The sequence below is a fragment of the Pongo abelii genome, chromosome 1 (assembly GCF_028885655.2).
Source record: "Pongo abelii isolate AG06213 chromosome 1, NHGRI_mPonAbe1-v2.0_pri, whole genome shotgun sequence".
NCBI classification, from domain to species: domain Eukaryota; kingdom Metazoa; phylum Chordata; class Mammalia; order Primates; family Hominidae; genus Pongo; species Pongo abelii.
Window position 1 is genome coordinate 214477978 of NC_071985.2, and position 17023 is coordinate 214495000.

Genomic DNA, 17023 nt, shown 5'->3' on the forward strand with positions numbered 1-17023 from the left:
ACCCACATGGCTGCTCCTCTGCTGGCCTGGGGCGCTTTTTTCCCAGAAACAACCCCAACTGTGGGAGGGATTGACACTGGCAGCCTGGAGCCTTGTGTCTATGAGGTACATTTGTTTTGTTTGGTTTGGTTTGGTTTGGTGTGGTTTGGTTTTTTTGAGATGGAGTTTTGCTCTTGTTGCCCAGGCTGGAGTGCAATGGCATGATCTCGGCTCACTGCAACCTCCACATCCTGGGTTCAAGTGATTCTCCTGCCTCAGCCTCCCAAGTAGCTGGGATTACAGGCATGCACCACCACGCCCGGCTAATTTTGTATTTTTAGTAGAGACGAGGTTTCACCATGTTGGTCAGGCTGGTCTCAAACTCCTGACCTCAGGTGATCTGCCTGCCTCGGCCTCCCAAAGTGCTGCTATTACAGGCATGGGCCACTGTGCCTGGCCCACATTTGTAGCTGAGATCACTCCCGTCACCTGCTCCCGAGCCTGCTGCAGCCTCGGCTGTGCAGGAAGACCTCCCACTCCGGGTCTCTCTTTGCTGCTTTTGCTGTGCTATTGGGATAAGCTCTGTTGCCCTGAGTGAGTCTGACTTACCGCAGCCAGCTTATAACACGATACTCCTCTCCGGAGAGAATCTGAGTTTTTGAGTTGGTTCCTTTCATCATCGGCATGAAACACCTCATGGAAGCACATTGACAAGTCCCTTTGCTCTGGGGAATGTGGATGGGAAGTGTACGGGGAGGGAATGCAGCCACTTGTTGGAGCCTGTACGTTCAGGTGACACAGTGCCTAATAAGGGGGCCCTAAGAGGAATGAAGTGAAATTGTGTTGTTCCTGGAGACAAAACACACGCTCTAGGGTGCATGTTGGTATGCTTTGGTGTAGGTTGGGAGGGCCGTCCTTTGAGGGGTTGAAATGGCCTGACTGACTTGAGGCGGAACATGAGGCAGCAGTAAGTCACCCACCTCTCTTGTCTCCTGTTGATTCTCGTAGAAGGTGCCTACCAGTAACACAGAGGGAGGCTGGTCCTGCTCTCTCGCTGAGTACATCCGCCACAACGACATGCCCATCTACGAAGCTGCCGACAAAGCCCTGAAAACCTTCCAGGAGGAGTTCATGCCGGTGGAGACCTTCTCAGAGTTCCTTGATGTGGCTGGTTAGTGTCAAGGTTTTCTCTTTTAAAGATCCTCCGCAGCAAAGCCCCGTGTCTTCCTCCGTGGGTCATCCGTAGCTTTATCTTCACAGCCAGAGGAAACGCAATATGAGCCAGGCTGTGAGCTGCCACCGAAAGCCCTGGGAAAGATGTGTACGTAGCAAGTCACCGATAACGAGAACAGCAGCTCTAACATGTACTGAGCACCCCCTCTTTCCCTGGTATGGGCTGTTCACTGTACGTGATCTCAGCCCTCAAGGCAGCCCTATATGAGGTAGGAGCTTTGGTTATCCCCATTTTATAGATGGGGTAAATGAGGCTCTGAAGATCAAATAAGTGGCCAAGGGAACATAGCTAGAAAGTGATAGGGTCCCTGTTTGAGTCTGTTTTTTAATGGCAGTTCAGAGAATTAACACGCAAATTGGAATGCCCCTGTCTTCCTCCTGCGTCTTAGGTCACAGTTGACCCTAGGGAGGCATGGGCGACCCAGCAGGGTCGCTCTGAACTGTGGGTGTGGGAGACATGATCAGACAATTCCTTATCCTATTGCTAGTAAAATTGAAATTCTTTGTGTAACAAATTTGTCATTCTAATTGCAAACAAACACATTAGAATTGGTTTGGATTTCATAACCAAGCACCAAGTGACAGCAGGGGGAGGTGACTTGGCCCGTGCCTGGGAAATCCACCTAGGGTTAAAAGACAGTGCCCTGTCAGGTTGTGGGTGCCACGGCATTACAGCCCCCATCAGAGCACCCGCCCTACAAAGGTCAGCTCCCCAGAGCCAACGCACAGGTAACCAAACCTGCCAGCTCTTTTTTGTGAACTTGTTTCATTTTTTTCTGGTGTTCATTGTCGGAATTTTGTAAAGTATAAAGAAGCAGGAAAACAAACTCCCCCCAGATCCCACTGTTTGGAGAATGCCTCTGCTAACATTTTCTCTATCTTGTTATCCTCTGGGAATGAGACCCACTAAAGGGCTGGAGTGTTGCTCAGTGTGAATTCCTCTTTCTTCCCAGCTCAGAGCCAGCTGACGATTTTCCCAAACAGCTCTGTGCCTCCGCATTGGCTGCCCCTTGCAGTGGCCTTAGCAGAAGCTCTGTGCTGGGATGGCCTTCGTCTGCCTGGTGCCTGCCTCCGCGTCTGGGCGGGCCTGTGCTAACACTGCTCACCTCCGTGTGTTTGTTAACTCCACCACCTCTTTACAGCTCCCACTGGCTCTGTTTCAGCCTAGATGTTTCGCCAGCATCATACCTTAGCACATGCCTCGCGTTCTTCCCAGAATGTCAGGCCTTGGACCAGGTGGGCTGGTAAAGTCCTCAGTGCTGGGCCCTGTGCCTGTTGCATGAGCCTGTGTCACTGTGACTGTGGAAGTTGGAGCTAGTGAGAGGAGGAGGAGGTGGGCAGGGGAAGGAGGGTCCCCTGGGCTCAGGCTTCACATCAGTCCTGAGCTGCTGGCAAGCACCCCTGGCCTGCAGCCAGGGAGAGCCAGAGCCCTTGCCAGGCAGCGAGCCTCCGTGCCTTCCACTCCTAGGTCAGGTTTTGACAGCACCACTTTATTACTTTGTTTAAGCTGTTAGAAAATTTCAGAACATCAGACACACCCTATTCAAATGTGAGAACAAAAACACCTTCCAAAGCCAAACGGGGATAGTCTGAGCCGCTCTCCCTTCCATTAGCCCAGGTGCTTGGGTGATGACTTCAGTTCGGATGCTGCCAGGCCTTTGGTTCTAGCAGCTCCACAGCTGTTTGACGTGTGGCTCCGGCATCTCCTGTCCCCTGCTCGGTGACAGAGGGGTGGGGCCACCAAGGCCTCGGTGCAGCTTGAGCACCTTCTGTGCGTGAGGCACTTGCACACGAAGGGCCTCATTGAATCCCCTCAGTGGGGCTGCAGGGCTTCTCCCTGTCTCCGTTTGATGGTTGAGGAAATGGAGTTCCTGAGCTTTGACAACCTGCTCGGGAGCCCAGGACCCATTATCAGATCAGAGCTCAGAAGCAGCTGGGGTCCTGCCACCCTGCTCTGCTCCTCCCAGCCCTCAAGGGCAGAGCTTTCTTTGGTCCCAGATCCCTTTGAGAAGATGGTAAAGACTGCAGGCACTCTCCTTTCAGAACCCGCCTTCCATTTGGCACTGGGGGTCAGTGGATTTGCACATCCCTGGGTGTCCCTGAGCCAGGTGTGGCCTCTGCCACTTCACCCCCAGCAGCAGTGCCTGCTTCTGGAACATGACTCCTCCTGCGGAGCAGGGTTTTGCTCAGTGACTACCTCCCCGGTCATGCTGCTGTCCAGTGACCAGCCGGGCCAGAGCTTGTCGGGCCGCAGTGTGTTCTCTGCTAGATGCAGCAGCTGTGACTCAGGGTGAATGGGGGCTGCACGCCCGCTCCTGACACACCTCTGCCTGTTGTGCCTTGCAGGTCTTTTATCAGAAATCACCGATCCAGAGAGCTTCCTGAAGGACCTGTTGAACTCAGTCCCCTGACCACCACACAGCAGCTGCGGCGGTGAAGACGAAGCTAGCTTGCCTTCCACCCTCTGTTCTCCTTCCTTGTGCGTTGAGTTCCCTCCGTGGGATGCTGCATTGTTACCCCGCCCTCCCCTCTCTCATTTTTCTTGGTGTGGCTTGGGGTTTTTAGGCTTCCTGTTTTATCTCGTGTGTGTGGTGCACTAGCTGTGAAGTTGTCTGTAACCCAAGCCATCAAAGGGCCTGTACATACCTAGGAGCCATGAGTTGTCCCGGCCAACTTCATACTTGAGTGTGCACATCTTGAGAAATAAACAAGTGACTTAATACACATTGAAAAAGAAGGTGTTGCCTGCTGCTTCAACTCGTCCTCAGTGGCGCAGGCCAAATGGTTTCCCTTGAATGCACAGCCATTTCCGGCATCAGCCCGGGGAGACTCATGTCAAATTCGCTGTCTCCAGGCCTGTTGTCAGCGCTAAGTTGAACCTGTCTATTCTTGGCCAGCAAGTTGGGGCACCACATTTGATGGCTCTGATTTTTCCCAAAACAAAGTCCATGCCTTGCTCTTGATTTTTTGGCCTTAAGAGCTGGAACCCAGAGACACGTGGAGCCCAGAGCTTTCCTAGCCCTCGGCTGAAGGAAGGCTGGTGGAGCCCAGAGCTTTCCTAGCCCTCGGCTGAAGGAAGGCTCACGGAGTAGGGCACAGTCTTGTTGGACCACAGAGGCCTGTGGAGCATTTGACATTCTCATGCTGCTGTGAATCAGGAATCCCTTGGTGACTTCTCTCCAGGGTTGTCATGTTAAGAGAGGGCCTGGGGCAGACTTAGGATCAGGATAAAGAGAGTGGCTGCTATTGACATTGCCAGGCACCCAGTGTATCTTATTTCTAATCTCTTCAAGAAAAGGCCCAAGAGCCAGAGCCGCTCGCCCGAGGGCTCCCAGCCAGCTGCTGTGGCGTTGTCAGGTTTGTGCCTCCGAAGCTGTGTCCTGACCACTGTGGCTGCCGCTCCTGGAGGCCTCAGACCTGCTCCCCTACCCACGTGGGCAGCAGGACTCCCGAGGGCCTCTCCCCAGACTTCAGGAAAAGGCCCACCTCGTGGGAGGGAGGGCTCGCTCATGACCGTCTCCTTTTGTTCTTTGCGGGCCCCTCAGCCAGCTGACGTCAGCCTCTCCTGTCTGGATGTCCGGTTTCTGTGGCTCACTCCTCAAGCCAGATCGTCTGGGACTGGGGGTGGCCTCTGGGCTCCTGTAGACTTCCACAGCCAGGATTTCACATCCGTCCCCAGAGCTTCTGACCGAACAGCCACAAGCAGGCATGAGTGTCGTGCCTGGACTAAGCTGGAGAGACAAAGGCGTTTGTGGCAAGGGCCCAGCTGGAAGCCCTGGCAGACCACAGCATGCATGTGCTGGCTTGCACAAGCACACTTTGGTGTTTGTGTTGGGGACACCGGGCTTCTGAGGGACTGGCATGGCTCCAGGGAGGGGAGCAGCCTGGTTGAAGCGCGGCCAAGCACTCACTCCATTGTTCAGATCCCAGCTCCACTGCCTGCTGTGTCCACAGTCTCCTCACCTGTCAAATGGGAATATCTATGTGGTGGGAGGGTGCTGAGGTTTCCACGAGCTAATCTGCCTACTGTGTAGTAACTAGTAGCTTTTCTTACTGTTAGTGAACTTGTTTTAGTCTGAAGGAAGGCACCCATGCCCCAGGTGAAGTCCAGGTGAGTTCAGTGAGGATGATGGAGACCCTGGTCTTGGCACACTTCCGCCTTACACTGGGAATGCCTCAGGCTTGCTCCCGCTGTGTGTCTGTGGTTGCCCACTTTCTGTTGGTCTCCGAGAGACTGATTCAGGTGTTCAGGAGTCTGTGTTCACTATTACATCACCTCCTTGTGAGAAATAAAGTGGAGCAGCCTCATCTGGACAGCGAAGCAAGGAGGGAGCGTGGGGAGCAGCCAGGTGAGCTGGTGGCATGGGGCTGGCTGTGCAGAGGCTAGCCTCGCTGCTTCACGTGGCTCAGGGAGGCTCAGCACGTCCGTCATCACACCTCAGGGTAGTGAGAGTGGACCTGGTGCCTTCAGAAGCCCACCTGAGTCCTGCTGCTCTGGCCTGCAAAGGTGGAGTCACCAAAGCTCATTACAAGGTGTTTGCTTGTTTTTGTCTGCCCTGCATTTTTTTTATTTCTTGCAAAGGCCTCAGAGGATGTTGGCCCCAGCCCAAACACATCTTGTTTTCACTAGTAGAGCTTTTCATGGTGTCTGCACAGGGGTGCCTCCAGTGGCTTTGCCATAGCCCCAGACAAGCTGCTGACACGGCAGCCATGAGGTCTGGGACAGGTTCCAGGGGGTGCTTTTGGCCTGCTCCAGCAGGAGTGGAGGCTGGACTGGGCTCCAGCAGGACTGGAGGCTGGACTGGGCTCCAGCAGGACTGGAGGCTGGTCTGGGGAGAGAGCTACACCTCTCCAGGCCCAGGTCTCACGAAAGGAGCATCGAAGGGCACCGAGGAAAAAGCCACTTAGCCCTCTCCTGTCCCGCACCATTATCTGGGCCCATTGGTTCTTGGGTCCCTGTCTTTCTCAACAGGCAGCCCCAGTTGGGGAATTAAGTTGATTCTGGACTGGCTACGCCTAATGATAGCTGCAATTTTAATCCCATAAAGTTCGAGTTCAGCAGTAAAGTTGAGGAGGCAGTGTCAACACCTTCCTTGTAGAACGGCTGAAGCCGCTGTCTGGTGTTCCTCAGTCAGCAGCCGCCCTGGTTCCCAGCTGTCCAAATTTGTTGCTCTTAGAGGTGAAAGGGGAGGCCCCCTGCCTGCACCTCCCTTCCCCAGGGGTGTTTGTTGGGACACCAGGGGCTGCGCTCAGTTCTCTGCATTTTACTCCTGCATCAACCCTGTATGTTAGGTGGTGGAATTTCCGCCTTACCGAGGGGGAGGCAGCCCCCAGAGGAGGTAACTCATCTGCTAAGGAGTCAGGAGCTGAGGGGTCTGTGGGACTCCAAAGATTACTCTGGGTCATGCGACTTCATTTGTTCCTTCCAGGATGTAGCAAGTGTCTCCTCGGTGCCAGGGACTTACCAGAGGCCGAGGGCACAGCATGCATCAAACAGGCTCTGTCCTCATGGAAAGGAGAGAGAATCAGAACTGAGGGATTCCAGGGACATAAGGTGTGAGGTGGCAGCGTGAAGTGTAGACAGATCAGCGTCGGGGACAGGCTGTGGCTGGCATGCTGCTTACGTGGGGTGGCCAGGTTGGTCCCCTCCCAGCTCCAACGTGCCCATGGCCAGATTCTCATGCCTGGTTGCAACGGGCATCCTCTTTGTTCACTTAGCAAACCTCAACTGGGCACCTAGTCTGTGCTCCGCTGTCAGCATGGGGTCCCTTTAGGGTACTGGGAGGAGCCAGAAAAGAGACTCACTCTGCTCTCTAGGCTGTAGAATATAGCCCAGAGCTGGCCACTTCCCACCACCTTTGCACCCAGACCCAGCTCCTGGATCTCCCACTTCCTCCCGCTCTGTAGTCCATTCTCTATGCACCCAGAGCAGTCACTTAAAAACACGCTGCAGGCGGTTGCCTCTGAAACTCTTTTCACTTTCACATTTTGAAGGGCAGCTGAACTACCTCCCAGGCTCCCAGACCCTCTCCAGCCTCCCTCCTCCCCACCCCTTGGCCTCCCTCCTCCCCACTCCGTCTCATCCCCACTCCACACACTTGCTCCTCCCCACTCCACACACTTGCTCATCCCCACTCCACACACTTGCTCCTCCCCACTCCACACACTTGCTCCTCCCCACTCCACACACTTGCTCCTCCCCACTCCACACACTTGCTCCTCCCCACTCCCTCTCATCCCCACTCCACACACTTGCTCCTCCCCACTCCACACACTTGCTCCTCCCCACTCCACACACTTGCTCCTCCCCACTCCACACACTTGCTCCTCCCCACTCCACACACTTGCTCCTCCCCACTCCCTCTCATCCCCACTCCACACACTTGCTCATCCCCACTCCCTCTCATCCCCACTCCACACACTTGCTCATCCCCACTCCACACACTTGCTCCTCCCCACTCCCTCTCATCCCCACTCCACACACTTGCTCATCCCCACTCCACACACTTGCTCATCCCCACTCCACACACTTGCTCATCCCCACTCCCTCTCATCCCCACTCCACACACTTGCTCATCCCCACTCCACACACTTGCTCATCCCCACTCCACACACTTGCTCATCCCCACTCCACACACTTGCTCCCTGCTGTCCCCTCGCACAGGGCACATATCCACCGCCCAGGCTCTCACTTTGTCCCGTTAGCCCACATGTTTGCGTGGCTCATCTCCTCCCGCCACTCAGGTCTCAGAGATGCCTCTGAGCCCTGATCTGGGAAAGCAGTGCCCTCCGGGGCCCTCTCTGCCCCTGCCTGCCCTGTTTTGGTCCTTTCCGCCGGCCTCATGCAGCTGTGGTCAGCTTGCCTGTTCATCTCCCTCTGCTGCGTCCTGCTAGTAGCTTTCCTTTATTTCCTGCTGCATCTACAGTGCCTAGAACAGTGCTCAGTGCATAGAGGACACTCGGGGAGTATTTGTTGGCTAAATGATGGGTCTATGTCAGCATCTCCCAGGGAACAGTCAGCCATCTCCACAACCCTATGCCTAACTCTGGGATGATGGGCAGTAAATCCAAACCTGATTCCAGTAAGAGGCTGGAGCAGGTGGGCCCATGAGGGCCCTTCCCCACCATCCCCTGCCCTTTGCTGTTCCTGCAGCAAGGCTGGGCTGAGACCCTGGAACATGCTGGAGGCAGAGCTGGCTCAGACGCAGGCTGGAGTGCCCAAGTCAGGGCTCCCGCCCGGCTCCTGCTCCGGGCCCTACCCCTTCCTCCTCCTGTCATAGATCACCTCAGGGCAGGGCCATTCCTTTGCCTGGAGCTAGCTCTGGTCTCCCAGACCACAAGTCCTTTTCAAGCTGGAGCGGTTCCCAGCAGCACCAAGAGGATGGCAGAGAGGGACAAGGTAAATCCCCAGGCTGAGCTCCCTGGAGCTGGCTGCTGACGCTTACCTGGGGGGAGGCCTGGACGAATCCTCCGCCTTCTCTTGGTGCCCTTGGCCTTCTTTCTGACCCCATCCTGGCTGGTGGCTCAGATGCAATAGGGGGAGCAGAGTAGCCTCTGAACAGGAAGGGAGCCGAGATCCGGCCTTTACTCATGGCCTGCGGGAAGCTGGTGTTTCACCTGCGGCACGTCCTTCCATCCTTGCGGCCATCCCAAGTGTCAGGTGGCATTCCCTTCTCCACATAGGTAAACAGGTGCAGAGAGGCTAATGACCTACGCAGGCTCACACAGCAAAGTGTGGAGCCACGATGAGAACCCAGATGTGTTTGGCTCTGAAACCCCCTTTCCAGAGAGTGTTGCTGGCCTGGGGAGACTGGTTGCTGTTCATGCTGGGGCGCGGGGACCAGAAGGAGGAAGAGGGAGAAGGCTGACTTAGGGAGTGTGACCCAGTTTGCTCCCTCCTGTCCCCATGGCCAGCGGAGGCAGCCTCAGGGCCCCATATGTGAGGATGTGGCCGAGAGGTACATGTCCTAGGACTAAACAGTTGCATTGCATGGGCTCTGAATTTGGGGCACCACTTCCCATCAGAGGGCAAGGGCCGCATGGGGTAGAGGCAAGACCGAGGGCTCCAGAGGGGGCCCAGCTCTGCTGTAGGACTTGAGCAAGTTTCCTAACCTGTCTGTGCAGGTGAGGATTCAAGGAACAAATACAGGAGAAGGTCCTAGAACCTGGCACAGCCCAGGCACAGCTGGCCTTAGCTGTGACCGTCAGTGTTACTGTATCAGTGTGTCAAGGAATCGCAGATGGCTGGGCGTGATGGCTCACACTTGTAATCCCAGCACTTTGGGAGGCCGAGGCAGGTGGATCACTTGAGGCCAGAAGTTTGAGACCAGCCTGGCCAACTTGACAAAACCCCATCTCTACTAAAAATACAAAAATTAGCCGGGCATGGTGGTAGGTGCCTGTAATCCCAGCTACTTGGGAGGCTGAGGCAGGAGAATCTCTTGAACCCCGGGAGGCAGAGATTGCAGTGAGCCGAGATCGCACTACTGCACTCCAACCTGGGTGATAGAGCAAGATTCCATCTCAGAACAACAGCAACAACAACAACAAAACCAGGAATCACTGAATGTCTGGGGGAGGATCCCTTAGGCTCCACAGCACCCCTCTCCTTGTCTTACAGGTGTCAGGACAGATGCCCAACCTGACATGCACACACACATGTACATGCCTTCCAGGCACTCACGAGTTCAGTTGCTTTGGTGACATCTGTTTGCTTTCCATGGTTTATTTCTCTCTCTCTGCTCTGTGTTTCCTGCCCTGGGGGGGCTACTCCCTTCCTCCCCCTCCTTATCTGTTGCTCAGTCTTGGAGCTTGGCCTGGTCCCCGTGAGTTGCCAATCTGCCCCCTTTGGCCTCCTTAACAGGCCTGGAGAAGCTGAGCAAGGCATGTGCAGAGGCAGAACCGTTTCCGCTGCCGCCTGGCCGGGTCAGAGGGACCCCGCCCTCCAGAGCATCAGGGCCCCAGCCTGGGATGGGAGGGCTACTGGCTGCCATCCGCCCTGGGAGCTGCCCCTGGCCAAGGTGGCTGGGGTTGGCACCCCCTGTGTTTCACTCTGTGCCCCTTTGCCCTGACTTCAGAGCTTGAAAGTGAACTCTGACCCCTTCACTCTAGGGTTGGGGACAGTGGGCATGGAGAGCAGGAGCGGACTTGCCTGAGGCCCGCAACTTGCAGTCCATCACTTTCCCCCATCGCATGCAGGCCAGCAGGGTCCCGGGCACGTGGGGCCTGGCAGCACTCCAGGTGGGCACCCAGCAGTGTGATGACTTCCTGGAGGAAAGAGTGGGGCAGGAGGTGCCCGGCTTGAAGTGCGGGGGGAGCTGGTGCTCTGTTTTAGGGGTCAAAGTGACGGATGGAGTATGAAGACAAGTATCCCGCCAGCTCACCTCCTCTGGCTACTCCGGGCTCTGAGTCGGTGCCGATCTCCAGCCACTGCCTCAAGCCCCAGTGACCTTCAGCATCTGCAGCAGGTTACGGGCTTCCTCCTGAGGGGTGTGGGGTGCCGGCCTCTCGCAGCCTCCCGGGACATTGCCAGAGGTTGGCCAGGCCTCTCAGGAAAAGGGAGATGAGCTTCTGGGGCACTGGGGTGAGGAAACCGTGGTGGGAGGTATCTAAGGTCACCACCTCTGAAGGTGGTGGGACCCACAGCGGGTATGGGACAGCAGGATCTGTGCTTTGCTGAGTTTCTGAGTCAGGAGGACCAGAATTAGCCCCAGGTGCCAAGTTTACAGCGGGAAGTCACCCAGAGCCCCGAACTCTCACGCAGGATGGGAGGTGGGGGTATTCTGAGCATGGGCAGGCGTGAAGGGCACAGAGTCTCAGGCTCATTGTTCTTTGGACTCTGTTCCTTAGATCCCTCTGCTGCCTTTGGCCAATGACCTTGACACCCCATCCACCCCTTCTGTCCACAAGCCAGCTTGGTCCCGACAAGGAGTCCCGGCTGGACCCCCTGTTAGGCTGCTCCTGGCTTCAGAGATCTGGGAACTGCACCATAGTCGTATTTACTGAGCACCCACTCCCGCAGGATCACCATGCCTCGCGTGATCTCCAATCCTTGTTACTGTTGTTCTTCCTGTTTTACAGATGAGGAACCTTAGGCTCAGAGAGGCAAACTCACCTACCCAAGGCTGCACAGCCCGTAAGTGAGATGCAGACTCCCTGTCCAGCCAGCCTGAGCCCTGCTTCTTCACCTGGCCCTGCTCCCCATCTGGTCTGGGCACGGATTGGGTTAGATCATCCCAGCTCCCAGCAGGAGGGCACGTCTCTGGGAGCCAGGGTTTGGCCAGGTGCCCAGCAGGCAGGCAGGGCAGCCACAGCCAAGGGCTAACTGGCCGCAGGCTGGGAGCCGTGCTCGGGGCTGGGCAGACAAGGTGCAAGGCCCTGGGAACCAGCTCCAGGCCGGGCTGACAGGGAGCTCCACAGGCACCCCTGTGGGCTCTCGTGCCAGAACAAACAGGACAATTAGGAGGTGGCTTTTGTTTGGTGGGGCCTGAATGCTGGGCATGGAGCTGCGGGTGCTTCAGCCCCTGCCCCTCATGTGGCGGGAATCTGCTTGTTCACGGGGACAGGGTCACATGCGGAGTGTGACAGCAGACAACAGGACAATGCCACTCTGTTTCCTCGCCCAGCTTCAGAAGTGATGGCTGGAGGGCTGCTGCTTTTCACAGCACAGTGTGAATGGGGCCACCAGTCCCTCCCTCCCTTCCTGTCCCGGCAGCAAAAAGGGCTCCAGTCACCTCAAGAGCCATCGATCACAGGGGTGGCCCAAGCCATGGGGCACGGGCCCAGCACCTTCGCGTTTCCCTCGCTCTGGGTTCTGCCTCGGGGCTGCCTCGGGGCCCCACTTGGAACCCACTGTGCAGGGCTGGATTCCGTACCTGACAGTCGTGTGCCGTGTCACCTCTCTCTGAGGCAGGCACTATTAATCCCATTCCAATGAGGGAATCTGGCTCAAGGGTGAGGTTGCTTCACCCAGAGGAGGGGCTTGGGTTAGGGCTACTGGGTGAAATTCAAGGTGCCAAGTTAAATCTGAATTTCACATAAACAACAAATACATGTAAACCTCTGACGGTGGTGGGACCCACCACGGGTATCGGGCAGCGGGATCTGTGCTTTGCTGGGTTCCTGAGCCCAGTGGGCTGGGACAGGACCAGAATTAGGTCCAGGTGTCAAGTTTACAGGGGGCTCAGCCAGAGCCCCGAACTATTACAGTCTTTAGTATGGACTATACTAAAAAAAAAATGACTCACCATTTCTCTGAAATACAAACTTCCCTGGGCAGCCTGTATTTTTATTGACTAAATCTGGCAGACCTGGCACAGGTGCTCACGGGACGCGCTGAGTTAAGCCAGCTCAGGCCCTTAGAGATACAAGTCCCAGACACTGGTTCCCACGTGGAGGCCGTCAGAGCAGAAGGTGCCCTTGCCTGGAAGCCAGGACAGGCCTGGAGTGTCAGGAACAGGGACGTCGAGGGGCTGGTGAAGGAGCCAATCTGAGTGCCATGAGGGCCCTGAAGTGCTGTGAGCAGGGGAGGCAGGTTCCAGAAGCCTCAGGCCCCCGCCTTTCTGCAGGGTTTCCTCTCCACAGGACTGTACTGAGTCCCAGGGGGGCTGCTCCAGGCGGCCCCTCCCCAGCCCCTCCCTGCCTCCTCTCTCTGATGCTGCTTGCTGCTCTGCCCCACCACACCTGCCAGCTCTGCATGGGGCCCCGAAGCCAGGACTGGGTGGAAAGTGGTTGAGGTTGGAGTCTGGGGCCAGATTGGGTTCGGGGCTGGCTGTGCGACAGCCCTTCACCTGGCCAGGCCTTTGGTTTCATGTGTAAAGCAAACATGCCCTCATTGGGTTCACCAAGAGGCTGGCACAGAGGCGGCGCTGGAAGTGCGTCATTGGGGTTATGAAGGACCTACTCCCAGGAAGGGTCTTCACAGAAGCGGTTTCGGTTCCATCTAAGGAAAACACGGCTGACAGCAGGGCTCCCATAGTGACAAGAGCTGTTTGGAGGTAGTGAGTCCCCTGTCATTGGAGGTATCCAAGCAGAGGCCGGTCTACTGGCCATGCCTCAGATGTGTCACTTGGGAGGTGACAATGTCAATGGTCATTTCCAACTCTGTGGGCTGGGTGGCAGGTGGAAAGTTCAAGGGCTTTGGTGTCAGACAGTCCTGGGTTCTAATTCTGGCTATGCGACCTTGGACAAGCTGCTTCCCCAGCAACCTCAGTTTTGCCCCTTGTAAAAGGCAGTCAGCAGCCTTGCCTCACAGGATAGATGTGACCGTGTTCGTGAAGTGCCCAGCTCTGAGCAGATGCCAAGGAGTTGTGGGTTCTAAGACACATCTCCCTGATGTGGGAACAGAGGCTTCTGAGAAGCCTTCCAGGGCCCGGCTGGGAACCACCCGTCCTCCTCCCGGTTACTCTGGCTGGCACCCCAGCCGCAGGGTTGGACTGCGGTAAGAACGGCAGACAGGTTTCTCAGAATCCAAAGGGAACCTGGGGACAGCGGTGGCTCAGAGGGGAGAGCCCTTTGCCTCCCTGGGGCCTGACGTTCCAGGGTTGGGATGGTGGGGCCCGGAGCCTGGACTGTGTTTGCCTCCCTGCCAGGGAAGGCAAGGCAGCCTTGAACCAGAGGGACGGGCAGGGATGGGCCCAGGCTGGGCTTCCTTGCCTGCCACGTCCTGCTGCTCTGAGCACCACACAGGGTGGTGTCCGGCCTGGGAGAGCCATTAGCACAAGACGGCTGGCATGCCCATGGCTGTTTTCATTCCATTAACTCCTGAAGGGTGGCGGACCCTCAGGGGTCAGATCCAACCAACCTCAGACGGGGAAACTGAGGCCCAGGAGGGGCAGGGCCTTGCACAAGCTCATGGTATCAGGCTCTACCAGGCCCACAGCCTCATCAAGAAGCGGGCGTAGCTGCTGTTCAGACCAGGGCTGGGCCTCCAGGTGCTTCCCACACCGCAATTACCTGCCAAGGTGTGCCTCGCTCCGTGGGAAGTGCTTATGGGGAGTTTCATCCTATAACCACCCCGTGAGGCCGGCACTGTTACTCGCATCTTCCAGACAAGGAAACTGAGGCCACCCTGTCCAAAGTGACAAACAGGGATTTAAGTCCAAATCCAAGACCATCCCCTTTGCCACCTCATCTTGGTCCGCAGTCCAGCTGGACATTACTTGGGAAATATACAGACTTGACTGGCCAGGACTGTGGGGACAGACACGAAGAACTTAGTGTCTCAGAGGCTGACCTGGCTGAAAATGGCAGATCAATTCCAGCAGAGCTTACCAAACTGGGGTGGCAAATCCTGCCTGCTTTTGGACAGCCAGCAAGGAAGAACGGTTTTCACATTTGTAAAGAGCTGGAAGAATATGCGACAGACACCAGAGGTGGCCCTCAAAGCCCAAGACATTTCCTGCTTGGCCCTTTCTAGGAAAAGTTGCTAAGCCCTGGCTGAGATAAAGGCTGGCCCAGGGATCTCTGGAGGATTACAGGAGAGAGACACAGGCCTGGGAACCACCGCGCCTGCCCCAGCGCCCATCCTCCAGGCCACCTGCCCGTCTCTCTGCCAACACCAGGGAGGGAGGCAGCTTAGGTGGGAGGACACTGGCCTTGGGAGTCCGACAGACTGCGTTCCACGTGGAGCTCTGCTTCTTGCTGACTGTGTGGCCTTGGGCACATGAATTCACCTCTCTGAACCTCACTTTCTTCGTCTGTAAAATGGAGTTGTTAATACCTACCTCGAAGAGTTGGCCAGGTGCGGTGGCTCACGCCTGTAATCCCAGCACTTTGGGAGGTCAAGGTGGGCAGATCACTTGAAGTCAGAAGTTCAAGACCAGCCTGGCCAACATGGCAAAACCCTGTCTCTACTAAAAATATAAAAATTACCCAGGTGTAGTGGTGCATGCCTGTAATCCCAGCTACTTGGGAGGCTGAGACAGGAGAATTGCTTGAACCCAGGAGGTGGAGGTTGCAGTGAGCCAAGATGCTACCACTGCACTCCAGCCTGGGCGACAGAGCGAGACTCCATCTCAAACAAACAAACAAACAAAAAACAAAACAAAAAAGAGTTGTTGTAAGAATAGAGATGATTACCGATAACAGCAGCAGCCGGGGAGCTGGCGGGGCTGCTCTGAGAGCTTCGCATTTGACCTCCTGGGCTTCATAGCCACCTTAGGAGCCCGCTCTCCAGGTGAGGAAACTGAGCTTTGGAGAGCTCTAAGGACTTGTCCGAGGTCACGAGGCTGGTGGCTGACTGCCAAGCTTATCCACTGCACCCTCACTGAGACAGCGTCCAGGCTCTGTCCCAGGGAACAAGAGGACATTGGTGTCACCACCGGAGGGTGGGGCAGCTGAGAGGCGTGTGGCAGCGAGTGGCAGAAGACCCAATGCAAAGTGGCCTGGACAGTGAGGGGAACTTACTGTGGTCTTGGGCACGTGTCAGCAAGTCTAGGGGTAGGTTGGCCTCAGGAGTCTGACCCAGCAGCTCAGGCCTGCAAGGGCCCGGGCCTTTGAGGAGTCTGTGGGCTCTGTCCCCAGGCAAGTGTCCTTCAGAGTTCCTAGCAGGTCCAGAGGAAGCAGGGTTTGCTGGTCCCTGAGTCCTCTTCTCAGGAGAGCTCTCCTGGAAGCCCCTGTGAGCGTCCCCTCACCCCACTTCCTGGGGTTGGGCAAGGCAGGTCCCTGAAGCCCCTGGGAATGCCTGTGGCTGTGCAGTGATGCCAGCGACTGTCCACCCCGGCCACCCAGCATCCCTCCCTCCCTTCCTTCTTGTTAAAAGAACTGGTCAACACAGGCTGCCAAACTCTAGACACAGAACATGGCTGTGCCCACAGCCACCACCACGCCACCTGCCCCTACCTAGATCCTGCTTCTTTGCATCACTGGCTCTGGGGTCAAATCTGCACAAGTGCATCTGATTGTCCGAGCTAGGTCCCATGACCATGCAGCTGCAAGAGAGGCTGGGAAAGCACCAGAGGATCCTGTGGGCGTGGCCTCCTGCAAGTTGCAGGTGGGTGGGTCCCAGACCAGGAGGTGGTTTCAGAGGCTGGGTTGCCAGCCCAGCTTATCCAGGCACGAGCTTGAAAAACAGAGATGGGATTTTACAGGGGAGCTTTGGTGTCAGACTGGCTCTGCCATCTGCCATGCTGTGTACCCTGGGCAAATTGCTCAGCCTCTCTGGGCCTCAGTTTCCTCATCCCTACAGAGGGAGTACTACTACCTATGGGAGGACTGAGTGAGATTATGGCTGCTAAGCACTTAGCACAATACCTGGACAAGCCAGCAGGACCCGTCATTAACCACCACACGACCGTTATTGTGAGCCACCCACAGCGCCTGGCACAGGGCATGACCAGCAGACATCCACTGAACCTGTTCCCAGTCCTGCAGCACGAGACTCAAAGCCAGGTGTCCCCGGATGAAGGGATTTTAAGGGAAGGAGAAATCACATCTGGTTGGAGGATGGTGTCCAGGCATCAGGAAGGACTTCCTGTAGGAGGTGGTGTTCAAGACAGGGGTTCCTAGGTAGAGAAAGCTGAATCTCAGAGGGGTCGAGGAGGGCTGTTGTGGAGGGTTCTGGAGGGAGGCCAGCCCCTGAGGGCCTAGGTGTGTCTTGCAGCCAGCGTAGGCTACCAGGGGAATTTCTTGGAAAAGGCCTGGTGCCAGGTGTTTTGGTGGTGGGAGCTGGGAGGGGCTGCAGGTGCAGGGTGTGGCTGGGGGAGGCTGGGAGGCAGGAAGAGGGAGACAGCAGAACAAGGGAAGGCTTGAGGAGGTGGCCTGGCTGCAGTGGACGGCTGCCCTGGCTCCCTGTGTGACCTCGCCCCTCTCC

At 56.5% G+C, this 17023-nt stretch overlaps 1 protein-coding gene across 16 annotated transcripts in view; it reads left to right on the forward strand.

Moving 5' to 3' along the window:
- The window catches only part of UBR4 (ubiquitin protein ligase E3 component n-recognin 4), a 136211-nt gene extending 132262 nt beyond the window's left edge, over positions 1-3949 (forward strand). For all 16 annotated transcript variants that reach the window (XM_024251135.3, XM_054540687.2, XM_054540698.2 and 13 more), the window contains 2 exons: positions 988-1150; positions 3559-3949. In XM_024251135.3, coding sequence (XP_024106903.1) covers positions 988-1150; positions 3559-3623 — 228 coding nt within the window. In that variant the 3' untranslated portion in view covers positions 3624-3949. The remainder of the gene's footprint in view (positions 1-987; positions 1151-3558) is intronic.
- Positions 3950-17023: the final 13074 nt, after the last annotated feature.